The sequence below is a fragment of the Chelonoidis abingdonii genome, chromosome 4 (assembly GCF_003597395.2).
Source record: "Chelonoidis abingdonii isolate Lonesome George chromosome 4, CheloAbing_2.0, whole genome shotgun sequence".
Classification (NCBI taxonomy): Eukaryota; Metazoa; Chordata; order Testudines; family Testudinidae; genus Chelonoidis; species Chelonoidis abingdonii.
In genome coordinates this window covers 114,964,403-114,981,509 of record NC_133772.1, presented here as the reverse complement: position 1 = coordinate 114,981,509, position 17,107 = coordinate 114,964,403, and the positions used below count along the sequence as shown (strand labels likewise).

At 42.8% G+C, this 17,107-nt stretch overlaps 1 protein-coding gene across 1 annotated transcript in view; it reads left to right on the top strand.

Moving 5' to 3' along the window:
• Positions 1-17,107, top strand: part of CEP128 (centrosomal protein 128) — a 430,997-nt gene that overhangs the window by 310,455 nt on the left and 103,435 nt on the right. Inside the window, exon 19 of the mRNA XM_032801915.2 lies at positions 215-264. Coding sequence (XP_032657806.1) covers positions 215-264 — 50 coding nt within the window. The remainder of the gene's footprint in view (positions 1-214; positions 265-17,107) is intronic.

The window sequence follows — 17,107 nt, the reverse complement described above, 5'->3', positions numbered from 1 at the left end:
CTAATCTGATATGGTAATACTGATTTCAGCGCTACTCCTCTCGTCGGGGAGGAGTACAGAAACCAGTTTAAAGAGACCTTTATATCGATATAAAGGGCCTCGTTGTGTGGACGGGTGCAGCGTTAAATCGATTTCACGCTCCTAAAATCGGTATAAACACGTAGTGTAGACCAGGCCTCAGTTCTCATTGCTTTGTGTTTTGTCTTACTTGCAGATCTGCTGGAGAAGACTCACAGGAGAGAGGAAGAAATGGCAGCACTACAGGTATATCTACTAATTAGACTGGAGAAGCTTTATTTTTTGGTAACCTTCCTCCTTAATGCCTTTCTCCTAAATCCACACAGAGGAAACCCACAGCCACACAGTGACTGCTCACCAGTAAGTCTACACTGCTGGATTGCTTCCTGCCAGCCAATAGCTAGACTGATAATAGAGCAGGCTTCCATCCGGTGGTTGTACTTCTTGCTATCTATTCTATTCATGATACTACAGCCACCAGTGAGATTCAACCCAATTACTCTTGATTTCTGTAGGTGGCAAATGCAGTTCATCAGCAAAATGGGTGCTTTCCCTTTGGAGTGAGCCAAGCTGTACTGAATTTGTCTCAGTTGGCAGTTGCTCTGTTTATATCGTATGTTTGGCCCCTCTCCATGTGGGTGTATATACATAGGCCCAATGCAAATGCAGGGGGGATATTTATGAAAACACTTCTCAATTTTCTTTGCTGGGAAAGCAAATTCCATTACTTGGAAAAGTTAGTTAAAAGACCAGATGTTTCAGAAGAAAATTATAGAGATATGCACACATATGTAATGTAATATGTATATGTGTGTCTGTGTATGTTTGTGTTTTTACTCTAGGTCAGGGATTGTCAACCTTCAGCTCGCGACCCACCATGTTAAGCCCCCTGGCTGGTCGGGCCAGTTTGTTTACTTGCCACGTCCACAGGTTTGGCCGATCGCAGCTCCTGCTGACCGCAGTTCACCATTCCAGGCCAATGGGGACTGTGAGAAGCCGTGGCCAGCACATCCCTCAGCCCACATCACTTCCCACAGCCCCCATTGGCCTGGAGCGGCAAACCGTGGCCAGCAGGAGCCGCAATCAGCCAAACCTGCGGGCGCAGCTGGTAAACAAACCAGCCCGGCCCGACAGAGTGCTTACCCTGGCAGGCCGCATGCCAAAGGTTGCCGATCTCTGATCTAGTTCATTAGGTTAATTCATCTTCTTGGAGTATATTTGTTTTTTCCATAACATCGAGTAAAATCTCAAATTTAAATACAATTTTCATCCCAGCTAGCTTTGTAAATCTCCATGCAGCCACTACATATGTGTGTGTTCTGGCAGCAATGTCCAGTGAAATGTCCATTCAAAGAAATGAAGCCCTGGTGTGTGCCAAGTATGGTTGAATTTCTGATAGCAAACCCTTGCTAGATGTACAGAATTTAGTATGTCATACAGCAGTGAAGTGGTTAACTTTATTAGCAGTTAGTGGTTTACATTAGTCTTGAACCTTTTTAACCTTAGACCCAGCACTGGAATACTATTTAAGCATACCGTAACAGTCACAGAAGACATGCATTCCTTTGAACTCAAAAGAAATAGGAAGGCAAGAAATAAACCAGTATGGCTACATGGTGAGGTTCATGAGGTTTATCCAAGCAAAGCAGGTGTCTTTTAGAAAATGGAAATCAAGCCCATTTGAAAACATTTGAGAGGAGCAAAAAATACAGCAGGCAACATGTAGTATGGAAGTTAAAGGGCTAAAATAAAATGTGAAAAGCAAACAGTCATAAAGATAAAAAACAAATAAGACATAATTAACTATGTCAGAAACAGGAAGATTATTAAAGAAGCTCTAGGTCTGCTGCATTAAAAGGGAGTAAAGGGAGCAATTAAGAGGAATAAGGCTATTGTGGAGAACCTAAAGACTTATCTGCACAAATTTTTGCCATGGGTTGTTAAGGTATCTACTCTTTTCGGATTGCAAAGATGAATACAGTTAAAGGTTGAGAGGTCAAAAGTAGTAGTACAGAACCAAACTGATAAATTAAGCAACAAGTTACCAGGCCCCTGTAGTACACCCAAGAGTTCTGAAGGAATTTACGAATTAAGTGTCTGAACTGCAAAATTATCCTTTGACTCTTTGGCTTTACTAAGTTCTATACTTTTGTTGTTAACTTTATTCAGTGACTCAGAATAAACAGGAAACCAGTGCTGGTCCTTTTCAGATTTTGTAACTGGTACACTAGCCTTTCCATGTTTTGCTTTGATTCCAAGCTACTGTGCTGTGCCTTTTTGACTCTCCTGCCCACTTATTTTTCATTTTCATTTTCTTGGACTGCCGTAGATACTCCAAACCATAGTGTCTTTTGAACAAGTCAAGCTTCATTGTGCATAGGAGAATGCACGATTAAAAGGGAGGTTTTGGACAATAAAGCCAAGATCTTTAGAATGTGGTATTTTTATTGATAAACTGGAACAGTTGCCTGAAAAGACTGGGAAACACAATTCGATGTCTTGTCGACACTGGGAATTTCAGCCACTGATGAATCTACACTAGTGCTAGCCCTGTAGTATAGATGTACTGTACTGGTGTAAACTCTGAAACAAGGTGCTGGCTAGGAGAAACAAGCCAGGCCCCTGTTAGCCCTGCAGGCCTGGATAGCCAGCCTTCCCTGTAAAGCTGGCTAAGAGACAGGAAGGAGGGGGAGATAAGAAAGGGAGGAGGGTGGGCTCTAGATCCCTGCTGGCTGAGTAGCTAGTAGTCTCCAAGAGTCTTGGTCTCTGTAAATACTTGTAAATAGTAGGTGGTGGGAACGGACACAAACAATAAAAGGACACGGGTTCTGCATCTCAGTTGGTCTCGGTGTTTTGGGGACCTAAGCCGGTGAGGACCAGGTTACACATGGGGGCTTATCCGGGATATGACACCAGCGACTGTGGTTGGTGGCCCTGGAGATGGAAGAGACCCTAAAATGACTGGTGAAGCTGCAGGAGGAGATGCAGCAGGCCCTGGTCAATGTCCAGTTGTCCCAGCAGACTAAGAAGCAGGCCTTCCTGACCTGGCAGGCAGAACAACAATAAAGCCTGCAGGACTTTCTCAGGGAGCAGACCAATACCAAAGCGTAGCTCCTACCGTGGCTGGTGAGTCCTGCGGCGGGTGAGGGCACCCGGGCTCCGGGCTGGGGACTATGCAAGATGAGCCCAGCAGATGACCCGGATGCATTCTTGGGGACATTTGAGTGGGTAGCCACAGGCGCCGGGTGGGAAAGGACAACTTGGGCCCTTCGGCTCGCACTGTACCTGGTGGGAGAGGCTCAAGCGGCCTATATGGCACTGAGCGAAGAACACGCCCGGGATTATGGGAATGTATGGGCTGCTACTCTAGACCTGGTGGGGCTATCAGCCAAACGCTAACGGCAGAAGCTGCAGGCCGCTCGCTGGATGGCCGCCATGCGGCCCCGCGCCTTTACCGAGAGGCTAACGGACTGGGCGACCCTGTGGCTACAGCCCAAGATACGGACCACGGTGGAGATTATGGACAGTGTGGTCATTGGAACAGTTGTTACATAGTCTCCCCAAGACAATAAGGGTCTAGGTGAGGCAACACCAGCCTGAGACTTTAGAGGCCACGGTGAGGTTAACCGAAGAATACACAGAGGCCGAGAGACCCCGGAGGGAGGACTGGCCCCAGAAGGATACAGAGCCTGGGAAGAGGCAACCCGAGCCATTCTCTGGGGTGGCCCCAGGGAAGAGGGGTGAGCCCTGAGGGACACCCAATCGACTGGCCTGGCTTACCTCCTGGAAATGCGGCAAACCAGGACACACAAAACAGGAGTGCCCAGAGATGGAGTGCGGGTGGGCCATGTTTTGTGGGTGGACACAAGTAGCAGGGCAGATAGGAGGATGGAACCTGCCCCCTATCCCTGTGAAAGTGGGAAGACAACGCTAAGCTGGCATGCTTGGACAAGGCTGTACGCAGACAAGGCCCCGAACCTACACACAGATGTAGGGGAAACTGAGGCAGGGAAGATCCCGCCCGATGTGAGGATAACTCCTGACCCTGTCCCTCGGGTACAGGAGGAGCAAGGATTGGGGCCCTCCCCACCATGTGATTGATGTGAGGATTTGCAGGCAGAGGCAAAATTAGAGGGGCAGTGTCTGCCTCCGTATTGTACCTTCTGTGGGCGGGGGATGGAGCAAACGCTGGTGGAGGGGGCTGGGGCTCACCCAGGTCTGGGGGAAGACCTTCCCGCGGAAAGCCTCACCCTAAGTAAAAATAAAAGGCGAAAGGGCCGGAAGGCAGGTGGGCTGAGGGCAGCTGGACTATATGCCTCTTCAGCGAGGAGGAGTGTAACAGGGTGTTGGCTAGGAGAAACAAGCCAGGCCCTTGTTAGCCCTGTTCCAGAGGAAAAAGGGTTAGTTGGGCTGGTTGCGGGGCCATGCCCTAATTATCAGAGGGGATCCACCTGCAGACCTGGGTAGCCAGCCTGCCATATAAAGCTGGCTAAGAGACGGGAAGGAGGGGGAGACAGGAAAGGGAGGAGCGTGGGCTCTAGATCCCTGCTGGCTGGGAAGCTAGTAGTCTCCAAGAGCCTTGGTCTCTGTAAATACTTGTAAATAGTAGGTGGTGGGAACGGACACAAACAATAAAAGGACATGGGTGCTGCACCTTGGTGTCTCAGTGTTTTTGGGGCCTAGGCCAGTGAGGGTCAGGTTACAACTCTGATTTGTGCAAATGCAGATTTCCTCAGGCTACGTCTACACTACAGGATAAATTCGAATTAGCTTAACCGATTTTATAAAACAGATATTATAAAGTCGATTGTGCGCGTCCACACTAGGCACATTAATTTGGTGGTGTGCTTCCATGGTCCTAGGCTAGCATCTATTTCTGGAGCTGTGCACTGTGGGTATCTACTGTAAAATAATGAGTCCAATAATGTTGATTTCCGTCCACACTAACACTATTCTGATATAGTAATATCGATTTTAGCATTACTCCTCTCGTTTTGTAGGAGTACAGAAATCGATTTAAAGAGCCCTTTAAATCGATATAAAGAGCTGTGTAGTGTGGACGGGTCCAGCGTTAAATCAATTTAACGCTGTTAAAATCAGTTTAACAGAATAGTGTAGACCAGGCCTCAGTCTCAAACCAGGGTAAGACATATTGTTGTAAATCACAATTTACACTACAACTTGCACTAAACCTTAATCAAGACAAGGCCTTAATAGATCAAAAAACACTCCTGATGAAGCATTTTGCCTGTCAAGCCAGTGGGTCCTATCTGCTATATATACAACATTTCTGGGCTTTAAGCAGCCTACTGAGCTTTTGTTGAAAAGAAACCAGTTGCTGCTCATGTAATGTAATCACTTTCACACACTAAATTCTGTAACCTCTTTTTCATGTCATTCTCCCCCCTCCCCACTAAGATACTTGAAGCAACTAATCTAGAAAATGTTTGAATGGCCTTCAAAACTGCATTTTACAACATCGTAGGCTCTGGTATTGGAAAGAAAACTAAACTTAAAAAAGTTGATGCAATAATTCCCACTAAAATTTAGAATTATATTGTGGCATGTAATTATTGCCCTGGGGAGCTCAGGAAGGGTTGTAAATCAGAGGGCATCATTGCACCCAAGCTCTCCAGTATATAGAGGGAGTGCATAGGCTTGCACTATGCCTTTCCTGCTCTTCCCAGTATATCCATTTGTTACCAGGGTCCCAGGGAGCCGCACTGTGGTTACTCGGGGTGAACTGCAAAGAATGGGGCAGACAATCCCCAAAGCTGGTGGATATTCCAATACTTAGATTAACCAAGCCAGCACAAAACAGCTTCTGTAATACCTTACTGGTTACCCAGAAGCCAATGACACAGTTCCCTTAAAGCAACCCAGCTTTAGACCTCCACACAGACACCCAAGTCAAATATGATGAAGATTGCTGAAAATTTTATTCATCATATAAGAAAGTTCTACCAGTCCCAAAGGATCAGCCAGGTTAATGAATATTTCAGATCTCACCTAAATACACACTTACAGCCAATCCTTATTAACTAAATTAAAAAAATATTTTAAAATAGAAGAGAGAGTGTATTGGTTAAAAGATCAGTATGCATACAGACATAAGCACAGTTCTGAGATCAGATTCATAGTAGAAATGATGAGCTTTGTAGTTGCAAAGAGTTCTTTCTGAATTAGTCCATAGGTTATAGTCCAAAGTTCATATTCAGGGTGATCCAGATGGAACTGGAGGTCTCAGTCTTATGACTCACACTTCCCTGCATAAAGCATCAAGCAGATCTGAGATAAAAAGGATCAGGACCCAAAGGGTTTTTAATGCAGTTCCAGGCCTTTTCCTGACAGCTCGGAGTTCTTAGGCGAACAATAGGCAATCATTGAGATTTTGAAGTAGACCTATTTCCTAAGCTTCACTAGTAATTAGCTACACAGATTAACATAAGGCAATTGCCTGTTCTCCACCAGTAGCAGGTGATTTGCTATACATTTCAAAGAGAGATGAATACAGTAACATCACTATGTTTACAGTTCATTTAAATGTTAAGATGTCCTTTTGATCTCTGAATTAACAGAATACAGTATAGACTGGGACTATGATAACATTGTTAACCTCTAACAATATATATGTAAACACACACAAACAGAATCATTATCAACCAATATGTCCCTGAAGGTTGAATGGGTCAATTAGCCTGGAAGCTGCTTAACCCTTTCTGGCCATGGGTCACATCAATGAACATAAGAACAGCCATGCTGGGTCAGGCCAATGGTCCATTTAGCCCAGTATCCTGGCTCCCAGCTTCTGGCAATCAGAGGCTAAGGACATTCCGAACATGGGGTTGCATCCCTGATCCTCTTGGCTACCAGCCATTCATGGACCTATCCTCCATGAACTTACCTAGTTCTTCTTTGAATCCTGTTGTAGTTTTGGTCTTCACAACAGACCTCTGGCAACAAGTTATGTTACCCGGGATTTCCTGAACATGAAACTATGATAACTAGTCTTTGTTTTTCAGGCGGTTTCAGGACATAAAACAATGGGGATATGGCTCGTCTGTCTGACAAATGATTGGTACACACAAGAGTGCTTTCACTTAAAAATCCTTGTTTTTATTCAGTCTAAAACACACCTCTAAAATTGGACATCAGACTTCTACCTCATCAAAAGCTTCTCCAAGCTTCTCCAAATTGCACACGCTAATTAATATTTTTATAGGTTGCTCAAAACAAAGCACGTAATTTATAGTAACCCCCTAGTGGGCTAACAATTTTCCTAGCATCAACAAATAACTCATAATTCTTCTTATCAGCAATGCAGCTCCTGGGAAAAAAACCTCATGGTCATAGACACACAGGTTAAAAGTCAACTATTCACACTCCCTCCCATTTTATGAGTTTGTCACTTTATTTATTCTTATTAGCAACATTGCAGTCGTGCAGCTGTTTTGTTTGCTTAGGCAAAGGCCAAATTATTCCTAACTATGTGGTGGTCTCACTTCAGTTAATGGTGGCTGAGTATACAAAATGGCCGCATTTCTGTCAAGTTCTGTTTTCTTATAACAGTACCACAGGCTGACTGTGTGTTGAGTGAACAAGTACTTCCTTTTGTTTGTTTTAAATCTGCTGCATATTCATTTCATTGGGTGACCCCTTGTTTTTGTGTTATGTAAAGGAGTAAATAGCACCCCCTTATTCACTTTTGCCATACCAGTCATAATTTCATAGCCTCTATCATTCCCCTCTTAGTTGTCTCTTTTCCAAGATGAAAAGTCCCAGTCTTTTTAATCTTTTCTCATACAGAAGCAATTCCAATTGTTGTTGCACTTTTCTGTACCTTTTAAAATTCTAATATATCTTTCTTGAGATGAGTGACCAGACCTGCATGCAGTATTCTAGATGTGGGAGTACGATGGATTTATGTAGTGGCATTATAATATTTTCTGTCTTATCTTTCCCTTTTCCAATGGCTCCTAACATTCTGTTAGTTTTTTTGACTGCTGCTGCACATTGAGTCGATGTTTTCAGAGAACTATCCACAATGACTCTTTTTTGAGTGGTGACGTCTAATTTAGGCACCATCATTTTGTATATATAATGGGGATTACGTTTTTTAATGTGCGCATTACTTTGCATTTATCAGCATTGCATTTTCTCTGCCATTTTGTTGCCGAATCACCCAGTTTTGTGAGATTCCTTTGTAACTCTTCGCAGTCTGTTTTGAACTTATCTATCTTGAATAATTTTATATTGTTTGTAAATGTTGCCGCCTCGGTGTTTACCATTTTTTCCAGATAATTTATGAATATGTTGAACAGTACTGGGCCCAGTACAGATCCCTGAGCAACATCACTATTTACCTCTCTCCATTGTGAAAACTGGCCATTTATTCCTACCCTTTGTCTTCTGTCTTTTAACCAGTTACTCATCCATGAGAGGACCTTCCCTCTTGTCCCATGACAGCTTACTTTGCTTAAGAGCCTTTGGTGAGGAACTTTTGTCAAAGGGTTTCTGAAAGTACACTATATCCACTGGACCACCCTTATCCACATTTGTTGATCCCCTCAAAACATTCTAATAGATTGATGAGATTTCCCATTACATTACTCTTCTCAAACAAATCATGTTCAACTGTGTGTCTGGCAATTCTGACTCTTTACTATAGTTTCAACTAGATCTGTCGATTAATCATGCAATAAACTCAAAAAAATTAATCACAATTAAAAAAATCAGTTCAGGGCTCAGGTAGGAATGAGCACCCACACAGTCTAGGGGCTGGGAAGGGGTGAGCACCCACACAGTCTAGGGGCTTAGGAAGGAGGGGGAGGGGACACCAACCAAGGCTAGCATCCCAGCTTGATGGCAGTAGACGTACACCGGCCTATGGTGGGGAGTCTGCCATTGCACAGGTGGAGTGGTAGAGGTAGGGGGACACGGGCCCTCCCAACTCTATTATGTCCCAGCCGAGGGCCCGAACTGCAGGGCAGTGGTCCGCCACTGGGTCAGCAGGGATCCAGCTGCAACATGCTGACCTAGAAACAGTCAGCAGATTAGCTGAACAATCATTGGCTACCCCATGGCTACTTCCTACCTTCCCAGGATTTAGTACCTCTGGAATCCACAGGTCCTCTGGCTCCTCTGGGTACACAGTTGACGGCAGTCCTGGCAACTCCCCTTCTGGGTCTTGTTTCCTCCAGGGGCAGTGTGCTACAGAGCACAAATTCAGCTCCCAGATACCACAGCAGAGGAGGTGTCCATCTCCTTCCCTGGCTTCTGCACAACTGAACTGCAGAGCCCTCCCTTTATGCTTCCTGTCTGCCCTGGTACTTCTGGCAAGGGGACGGGTTTTGCTCCACCCACTAGGGGAGTGTAGTTGTCCTTTTCTGTCCAGTTCGGAGGGAGGCCACTCTGCCTCGCTATACAAGCCCTTATAAAATTTGTCACTTTTTAGCTCTCTGTCATTATGTGATGTAATTAAATGGGACCTTTTTACGTTGGACTGTTTTTCTTCAGTTCCTATGTGTACTTTATCAACTTCCATCCTCCTCTTCTTACTAGGATATATAGAATCCCCATTAATAGATACTTCTCTAAGGAATGTCTGTGTCTGAACCATGTGCTCCTCTGTACCTGTTGGCTTTCCTCCAGCCCTTAGTTTAAAAACTCCTCTACAATCTTTTTAATTTTACATGCTAGCAATCTGGTTTTATTTTGGTTAAGATGGAGCCCATCCTTCCTGTACCGATTCCTCCTTTTCCAAAAGGTTCACCAGTTCCTAATAAATCTGAACCCCTCCTCCCTACACCATTGTCTCATCCATGCATTGAGACCCTGCAGTTCTTCCTACCAAACTGGCCCTGCACGTGGAACTGGAAGCATTTCAGAGAATGCACCATGGATGTCCTAGATGTCAGTGTCTTACCTAGCAGTCTAAATTTGGCCTCCAGGACCTCTCTCCTACCTTTTCCTATGTCATTGGTATCTGCATGTACCATGACCACCCCTGCTTCCCCGCAGCACTGCACATAAAGCTGTCTAGATGTCTTGAGAGATCCAAAAACTTTATATCCAGCAGGCAACTCACCATGCATTCTCCCGGTAATCGCAAACCCAGCTATCTATGTATGTAATGATCAAATCCACCACTACTGCTATGACATTTCTCTTCCTAATAACTAGGATTCCCTCCCCTGGAGAGTTATACTCAGTGTGAGAGGAAACCGTGATATCATCTGAAGGGAGGGTCCCAACTATGGGATCATTTCCCTCTGCTCCACATTGATGTTCTCCTTCCTCGAGACTTTCATCCTCCTCAGTAGTACAGGAGGTGTCCCAGAAAGTCTCATCTACGTATCTCTCTGTCTCCCTTAGCTCATCCAGTTCAGCCACTTGGTGTCCAGGGCCCGTACTTGGTCTCTGAGGCCATGAGCTCCTTGCAACGAATACACATATACGCCATCTGCCTACAAGGCAGCTATTTGTACATAGTGCATTCAGTGCGATAAGCTGGATTGCCCCCACAATGCTGCTGGACTTCCACCTGCATTCCTTTTATTTCTGCAGCCTTTTTTTGTTGGGTTTTGTCTGTCTGGTTTTTTTTTTGTTTGTTTGTTTGTTTGTTTTTCCAGAGTGGGGAGTGGGCGGGGAGAATGTTAATCAGGTGTATCTAGCTCTCTAAACTCCCTTGCAAAGCTCCCCTGTTAGCTGCTCCTGTTTGCTAGCTTCTCTGGTCGCTTTTGAGATGGCTTTTGAACCTCTGTTCTTCCTGAGTAGCCTCACCACCTGGTTAAAGGTTAATAGGTGTTAAAAGGCTTAGGGATGAAAGCCTCCTTAAGAAGCTCTCAGCCTACCTAGCAGGCCACTAGGCTTAGCACATGGCCACCCAAACAAACAGACTACAATGGGCAAGCACACGAACAGATGACAAACTAATCTAAAGGTTCGTGTAGTTGCTCCTCCTTCACCTTGCAAAATTCCTGTTTTCTGCAGCTGTTCACTAGCTGGCATTATGCCTTCCTCCTTTCCTATCCCCTTTTTGGCAATTTGGATTCCTGAAGCACATAAAGAGAACAATAGCTGTGTTTCACCCAAATACAGCCACTACAATATGCTTGGGTTTCTCTGTAAGAAGGAGGCAGTGCACATGATCACGGACATATGGCTTTTTGTGTTTAAAAGGGAAAAGAGACAAAGAAAAGTGACCACTGTCAAAAGGCCCTTATCTTTGTAGGCCATGCTAAGGAAAAACACATTGATTTGTTTTTAAAGGGAGAAATGATGGGGGTATTCACTAGTATGAACAGTAGGATCAAGATAGGCCTGGGAATAATTTTGTAAACTGAAACTCATTCAGTGTTTGGTAAATGGAAAAGAATAAAATTAGTGTGAAAAGTAATTTTCATATTTCTAAAGATATTGCATGCAGTAGAGATAATAGCGTAGTAGTCTAAACAGTGAGTTTGAATCATCTAGATTCACTGTAAATAAAAGTTCAGCTCCTGATAGGGTTGACTTCGCCCATCATCCTTCCAAGGTAAATTAAAATTAGACCCATGCAGTTTACTGTGTTTAGGTCACTGGATAAAATCTTAAATACAAAGATCTTCTCTTTTCTGCATGGATATGAAAGACCCCTGTGGCTTACTTTTTGTTAGAGTGGAGATTTGTCACAATATTTTTGTTCAGAATTTCCCTTCATCACACAATCTGTGGTTTAGTTAGTGAGCTTACAGCAGTTGTCCTCTTGGCTGCTAACCTCTGCCCTAGAAGCAGCTGTATTTTAGCGATACAGTAGGGATATAGTTTGGGAAGAGCTTTGGGGTGAAAGGCACACTATAAATGTAAAATAATAATAAATTGTAACAACACGTCCGGTTGTCTTTAAAACACAGCCATACAATTATTAAACTCTTCACTGCAGCTTGGCATTTTTGTTCATTTTTTGTGACATTAGTTTTATCAAGACATTAGTGTTTTGTTTCTTGCATCTACAATATTTGTCTATTCTCTTTAATAATGTTACTGTTTTTAAATGTAATTGTTTTGTACAGTATCATAGTCCCATTTGCTTACGGGTTTATGAACTACTCAAACAGCTAAATCCCTTCTCCAACCCACTTTAGATCAACTGGGACATTGGAAAAATGACTTTAGGGGATCATTTCCTTGTTCAGCATAGCAGCATGAGTGCAAATGGACCCTTGGAGTTGCTTTTCCTTTTCAGACACATCAAGGCAATGAAAACTTCCTACAGAATCTTGCAGTCTGAGTGCATGTCTGATCTTGATTTACAATATTTATCTTTGCAAAGTCAGTGCCTGGGAAGCACTGCTGAGGGGTCATAGTGCTGCCTAATTGTTAAAGAATCCAAGCCATTGGTGGTACTCAGCAGTTGTTTACTAAATGTCTGGAAAAATCTATTCATGTTTAAAAAAGGTTTGTTAATCCTTTGTGCTAGTAGAGATCTTTGTTCTAACTTTATTTGATATAGCAACATGACTTTTTACCATGCATATCTTTCCCATAAACATACCACAAAATAGAAATGTACAAAAAGAGCAGGTTGGACAAAGCTCTTTGTGTTGTGAAAACAATTTTCCTCCTCTTCCTTTTCCTCCTGGGCTAGAATCCAACCTCTAATGTCAGACTCGACCCAGACTACCAAGATGTTTTTATCCACGCTGAACAATTTACTCATGTAAAGACCATAGAGAATTAACCATTAATTACATATAGGAAGGCCACCATGGATTTCTCAGAATTCAGGTTCTAGTTTCCAGCCCTCTGTCTAGCTTTGTAGGTTCGTTTGCAGGAATTAGCATGTTACATTAAATTATTACTGAGCCAGACAAGATAACAAGATGTCCTGTGTTTCAAAAAAAAATTAAATAAAGAAATATTCCTAGTAGCTGACTGATAATGCAGTTTTAAAGCCTCCGTTTTTTCACCTTGCTATAAAAATGAAGCCCATAAGCTCTAGGGTTGGAGCAAATATTGAAGCAAATTAGCTGATTGAGATCATGAGCCTATTATTTTATCCCCGCTAGTATAGAGAGTGAAAGTATTGCAGACGCAATGGTCTTAGTTTTTTGAGAGATGGACACAAGGCCAGGCTGTTCTCAGCATCCCTTCATAACCATCCAAGGTACACCAACATTATGGGAGCCTTTGGAGTACTGACAGGAGGATGTGTGTCATGTAGGCAGTGTTCAGAAAGGGCTGAAACTTAGAGGAAAAAAGCTGGGTGAGAAATTAATGATCTCATTTTAATAGTTTACATGGAAGCTCACTAGACTTGGGCTCTGGATTGTGAAAGAGAAAAAATTCCAGAGACAGGGTCAATTCTATCTGGCCTTGGAAAGTTTTACTTTAGGATCTGATCCTCTAGCCTGGTAATTTTAATTGGGTGTGTTGTTATTCATTTCCTCTTAGACTATGGTGTAGAGTTTGTTTATGCTATTAAATAGTTGCTCTAGTTTCACAAAAGACATGACAGTTCTTTAGTAATAGGTGGAGTGATTCCCATATAGTACATAATTTGTGAAGGGCTCATGGATCCTTTGTAATGATGGGTGCTGTCTTATCAATAACAAAATGGTTACCATCTACAAGTCTTTAAAAAGTGTAGACAGAGAGAAGGGAGCAAAATAATTTAGGGTAGCGTAATGGAACTGAACTAAAAATATTTGAATTATATTAAACAAAAGTAAATTTGAACTAAATCCCAGGGGAGAATTCTAAACACTGAGATCTAGAAGACTGTGCCACAGTCTGTCGGGGCTTGTGGTAGCTTCCCTGTTATTTGTCATTTAAAATTGAAGTAGACAAAGTTATGGGGAACATACTAAGGAAATAAACTTTCATTGGTTTGGAGATGGACTAGATGTCCTAACAGGTCTCTTAATCTCCAATTTTGATGAAGGTGAAAAGGCTAAATCTAACTTTAGGGTGGAATCTTTACCCAAGACTGGAACCTCATCATTTTGCCACAGGGTCAAATAGAGCCTCAGCCAACTAGACTTGTACTTCTCAATTTACTGTGCTCGGAGATCTCAGGAGAGTGGAGAGCTGAGAATAGTAAAACACCTTTTCATTTTAAGTTTTAGTGGTGGTTAAATTTTATCACTCTATTTTTCCTGAAGTTTGTAGCTTAATTTTGAACTAAAAATTATTACAAATAAACCTGAAAATAGGATGCCCTGAGAATAATATATCCTTCTGCAATAATGTATCCTTCTGTTAATAATACTGAAGTTCAGTAACTGAATCATCTTCTATGAAAGTATCAAACAGAAGCTCAATTTGAATGGCTCTTTGACTCATCAGAATAACAAGAGTCAGATAGCAGTAGAGGGTGTCTCCCTGGATAGCGACAGGATGTTTTCAGTAAATGATAAATTGCAGGGTTCCCCTGCTGTTTAAGGGAAATATTAAAACTGTATTCTGTTAAAGTACAGATTACTCTGCATCTGAAAAATGAATTCTTTTAAGCTAGAAACTTACTTGGAGAATTAGTACAGTTGTCCTAATATTTACTCACAGAACCATCCTTGTATTTCAGAAGTAGATGGAACACCACTATATCTCCAGATAGTGTCATGTGCACACTTGAAGGACTTTGAACTATACTGTTTGTTGATGCTGTTTAATAGAGCAATATAGAATGTTATCCATTTTAAGGCCCAATCCAGCAAACACTCGTGCATGTGCTTAACATGTGAGTTTTTCCCTTGAAGTCAAATGCTGGACTGTGGTGTTGATACATCACCCTAGATGTTCATAACTCTTTCCAGACAAAAGATACAGTCTCTGCCCAAAGAGTTTAGAACCTTGGGACCAGATCCTACAAAGAGTTATGGCCCTATGCATTTAGTGTTTGGTACAATGGTCATTTAAATCAATGGGACAACTGACTTCAGTTGACAATGTGTCAGTTTGATAGTTGTTATTTATTATTTGTATTACAGTAGCATCTATAGTTCCCAATTGAGACTGAGTTTTTGTTGTACTAGGCACCTTAGAAAGAATAAGTGACAGTCTCTGCCCCAAATTGTTTGCCATCTAAATAGACAAGACAGACAAAGGGTGGGAGGGGAAACAGAGTCACAGAGAGGTGAAGTGACTTGCTCAAGGTTACATAACAAGTTAGTGGCAGAGCTGGGAATAATAGAACCCAGGTCTCCTGACTACCAGTGCTTTATTCACTAGCTCACGCTTCCTTCCTCTCATAATATGAATCCCGTTGAATTCTGTGGGACAGCATAAAAGTGACTGGATCCAGGGGTGGCTCCAGGCACCAACGCAGCAGGTATGTGCCTGGGGCTGCAAGCCATGGAGGGCAGCATGCTGGTTGCTGTGAGGGTGGCCGTCAGGCTGCCTTCAGCAGCATGCCTTTGGGAGGTTTGCCGGTCCCGCGGTTTCGACGGCAATTCAGTGGTGGGTACGCTGAAGGTGAGGGACCAGCGGACCTCCTGCGGGCATGCCACCAAATCTGCATTACCAACGGACCTCCCGCAGGCATGCCACCAAAAGCCGCCTGACTGCCGTGCTTGGAGTAGCAAAATACATAAAGCCGCCCCTGTCTGGATCATTCCTTAGGCTAGATGTGATACAAAAAGAGACAACAACAGATAAGTGGGTTAGGCAAGGGAGGGGAAAGGTTTAAACAGAATAGAACTGTGATATTATTTGTGTTTATAGGATAGGCGTCAAAATAATTCCTTAGTTAAAATTTTAAAATATTTTAAAATTTTGTGTGTATTAATTTGGCAAAGAAATATGGTTCAGCCTTGGCTAGAAGCTCACAAGAAGAATGCTGGAATGTGCAGCATGGAAGTATAGACAAGGAACATCATACATAAATTATACAAGTCCACAAAAGCAAATATTATTCATGTCTTACTGACTTTCTGTTCTAGAAATTTCTTGTTTGGTGTATAATTCTGGGTTGCTTTTGGTAAGTGTATATAGTCATTGTCTCTAATCTAGAACATATTTATATTCAAAATGCTGTCTCTTCAGTAGGTAGAAAAAGTTCTATATCAAATTTGTAGGTGTTTGAAAAAATAATCCTAATAGTCTCAGCTTAAAGTGTTGTTGAAAGAATGTATGTCCCTTCACTACACACAGTAGGAGGAAGTTAACTCTGTGAAGTTAACACTGCACTTCTCTTCTGCTTAATCTTGCAGAAGTCTCTCTGCCTGCTTTCCGTGAGGTCAGCACTTAGTTGTTGTTAGGTGGGCATGCCATAGAGCATCCCTGTGGAGGGAGGCACTTGCCCCACCTGTGTGCCCCAACTATTGAGCATTTCCTCACTGAATATAATGCTGACTAGTCAGCATTATCTCTCATGGGTTCTTCCTCCATATGGATAAACTCTATTTCAAGATTGGTGGCCTCAGAGCAGCCAGTGACAATGGACGACTATGCAGCACAGATCCAGAAATCACTGTACTGCTATGGAGGAGGGAAGTCAGGGGAGGCCCTGGGATTCTATGCGAGTGGAAGTTTCATGATGTGGAGGAGTATTCCCGATTGATCTAAGAAAATCAATGGATTTTAGTAGGCCTTGACTTCTACTCATTCTGCTATGGTGAGATGGGCATGAGGAGGTAAACACCACCCCATTGTTAAAAAAATTTGCAAGAAACAAAGTGAGTTGAAACTAAGGTTTTTTTTAACCCCTAGCAAAGTGCTTCCCATTTAGGGAATGATTTGTTTACAAGTACTCAGCTGAGAGAATCAGAAAGTAACCAATATTCCTATTGCTATCTACATACTACACAGACCACAGTGAGAGATTCTGCCATACTCTATCCAAGAAACTGAGGAATCACCTGATCAGCATCCTATACAGCAAACAGGAAAACATCAAAAAAGAGCTCTTCAACCTGGAGATTCTCATAAATAACCAAACTTCCATACAAACAGACTTCACTAAAATAAGACAGGAGATCTACATTACTCACTTCACCTCTCTACAAAGGAAAAAGGACTGTAAGCTGTCTAGAATCCTACCTGCCCCATGGGGCCACAACAGTGGTACCCCTAACCCACCCAGCAATATCGTCAATCTATCCAACTACAC